The sequence below is a fragment of the Vombatus ursinus genome, unplaced genomic scaffold (genome assembly GCF_900497805.2).
Source record: "Vombatus ursinus unplaced genomic scaffold, bare-nosed wombat genome assembly UNPS02015107.1, whole genome shotgun sequence".
Lineage (NCBI taxonomy): Eukaryota > Metazoa > Chordata > Mammalia > Diprotodontia > Vombatidae > Vombatus > Vombatus ursinus.
In genome coordinates this window covers 275-2,969 of record NW_020954885.1, presented here as the reverse complement: position 1 = coordinate 2,969, position 2,695 = coordinate 275, and the positions used below count along the sequence as shown (strand labels likewise).

Sequence of the window (2,695 nt, the reverse complement as noted above, 5' to 3'; positions counted from 1 at the left end):
TAAAAATGTATATTCATTTCAATAATCTTCCCCTTTTCTTATGTTGTTAAAGTATGTTTGTAGGGATATAAATTTTCCTTTAGGACTTCTTTACCTGCATCCCAGAAATTTTAGCATCTTGTTTCATCATTACTATTTCCTTTCATGGAATTATTATTTCTATGATTTATATAATGGAATCCTGGTATTGGAGGTGCTTCTGGCCATTCTGAATGGCTTCTGGGTGTCCCAGGCCTGGAGAAGGGGGAAAGGGGAAAAGGCAGTAAGGAAGGGCATCCATAGTGGTGGTAGTTTTTCCCACTTCCCAGACATCCCACATGGGAAAAAGAAGGGGAATGATCTAAGTCAGAGTCTCCTAAGATGGGCCATTGAAGGGAAATAGGTAAAAGAAGTATCATATGGTCTCATGTGTCTCTGGTTTTCCCCGGGAGTTTTCTTAGGGCCATTTTTACCTTCTTATTTCTCAGACTATAGATAAGAGGATTAAAGATAGGTGTAAAGGCCACATAAAATACATAAATTATTTTATCATACTTTGGGGAAGAGAGTGATTGAGGTCTGATATAGAGAGAGATTACAGTACCATATAATACCATTACAACCATGAAGTGGGAAGAACAAGTGGAAAAAGCTTTCCTGCGCCCCTGGGCAGATCGAATGTGTAGGACAACATTAATAATATGGGCATATGAAAAGATGATGAATGTGACAGGACACAACAGGGTAAAGATACAAAGGACATTCATGACCATCTCTACATGGGATGTATCTGTACAGGAGAGGTACAGCAGGGTAGGCATTTCACCCAAGAAATGATTGATAACATTCTCCTGGCAGAATGAAAGCTGGAATGTGTCCACTGTGTCCACTGTGGATGCTATAAAGCCACTCACCCAACAACCAGCAGCCAACGCTCCACAAACCCCCCAGTTCATTATGACTGAGTACCTTAAAGGATCCCAGATGGCTACATAGTGATCATAGGCCATCACTGAGAGGATATAGCACTCTGCAATGCCAAAAAACAGGAATGTGTAGAACTGTGTGGCACAATGGGAAAAAGAGATAGACTTTCTTTCTGCCAAGAAGTGCCCCAGCATCTGTGGAATCATACTGGAGGTGTAACAGACTTCTAGAATGGACAGATTGGTGAGGAAGAAGTACATAGGAGTGTGGAGGCATGTATCCATTAAAATTAACAATACAATGAGCAGGTTCCCCACCAAGATCATCAAATAGACCATGAGGAAGAGTAGGTAAAGGTATACCTGGAGCTCAGGTCTGCTGGAGAGGCCAAGGAGGATGAACTACATTACTGAGGTGAGGTTGCTGCTCTCCATCTTGATTACGGGTCTACAGAAAGTGTATAAAAAGGGGATTAGATCCTATTTGTATAGGACTGTATGGTTACAAAGACCTTTACATCATATGTGATCCTCACTTCAACCACACTTGAGGTAGTCAGGATAAATGGTATTATCTCAGTTTTGTTGATGAGTAAATTGAGCCTTAGAAAGTTTAAGTGAATTACTGACAGCACCATATCTAATAAGTGGAAGATATGACCTTTTTCCTCTTTCTTCAAGTCCTGGCTCCTAGACTTACATTTGTTCTTCACATTAATATTAGGTGATCTAAACTCTTACATCACTGAAATCAAGGTTTATAGTGGGGTTTGGGGTGGCAGGGAGGACAGAAAAATAGAAGGAAATTCAGTATCAGAGTCTCTTCCCTAATACTCCTCACTCATGCCTCAAACAGTCTTGATACAAAAGTTTTGACCCTATTCTTGTAGAAGCTTTTTCTGCCTGTGCTTCTGTTATCCCAAATCCATGTGGCTTCTTCCAGCCTCCCCTTCTCCAGCCACATGTATCTTCTTGATGAGATGGATCCTTCTCCTACTTATGGCAAGATTAATTTTTGTCATAACTTGCTCTTTTTCTAATTCAGGCAGTCAGTAAACATTTATTAAGTCCTCACTATGTGCTAGGCACTGTGCTAATGAACTTATTTGGAAGTTATAAAGGGATCATCTCTCATGGCCCCATTTTTACAGTTAGTTTAAAGCCAAATTATTGCCCTCTTGTCAGTGATTAAATCCTTGGCTTGCAAAGACCTTTTGTAGTTCACGGGATTTTTGTGGAGGTATCATTTTGGTAAACTTTAAAGTGATAAATGTGAATAATTATTTTCCCCTCCTATATTACTCTATAAATTATCTCCTCACCTGGCACGCATCTTCAGTCTTCCCCTCTCCATTATTTGAAACCCATACGTATATAGATTTCCCCAAATCTAAAAATGAACAAAAAAACCTACTCTAAACCATTCCAATCTATCCACCCACCATAAATTCTTCTCTTCCCTTTCACAATCAATTTTCTTATAAAGTAATTACACTTAATGTCTAGGCTTCCTTATTCTCTCCTCAACCCATTGCTATATGATTTCTACTCCTTGTACTGAAACTGCTGTCTCACAACTCACCAATTATGACTTTGTCATCAATCGAAAGACCTTGCTCCTTCTGTGATTTTTAACACCATTGACAAGCCCTTCTTCCACAGATACCCTTTTCTCTTGATTTCTGAGACATTACACTTCCTTGTTTACCTCATACCTTTCTTATGCTCCTTCTCTACCTCCTTTATTGTTTGTTCCAACCCCTTAACTTTGCTGTTCTTCAAAGCTTGGT

The 2,695-nt window shown here is 39.5% G+C and overlaps 1 protein-coding gene across 1 annotated transcript; it reads right to left on the bottom strand.

Moving 5' to 3' along the window:
* Positions 1–593: 593 nt before the first annotated feature.
* Positions 594–1,244, bottom strand: LOC114031251 (olfactory receptor 2F1-like; the record flags this gene model as incomplete). Its single annotated transcript, XM_027846291.1, has 1 exon — positions 594–1,244. A coding segment is annotated over exon 1 (651 nt), but the record flags the coding sequence as incomplete, so codon positions are not given.
* Positions 1,245–2,695: the final 1,451 nt, after the last annotated feature.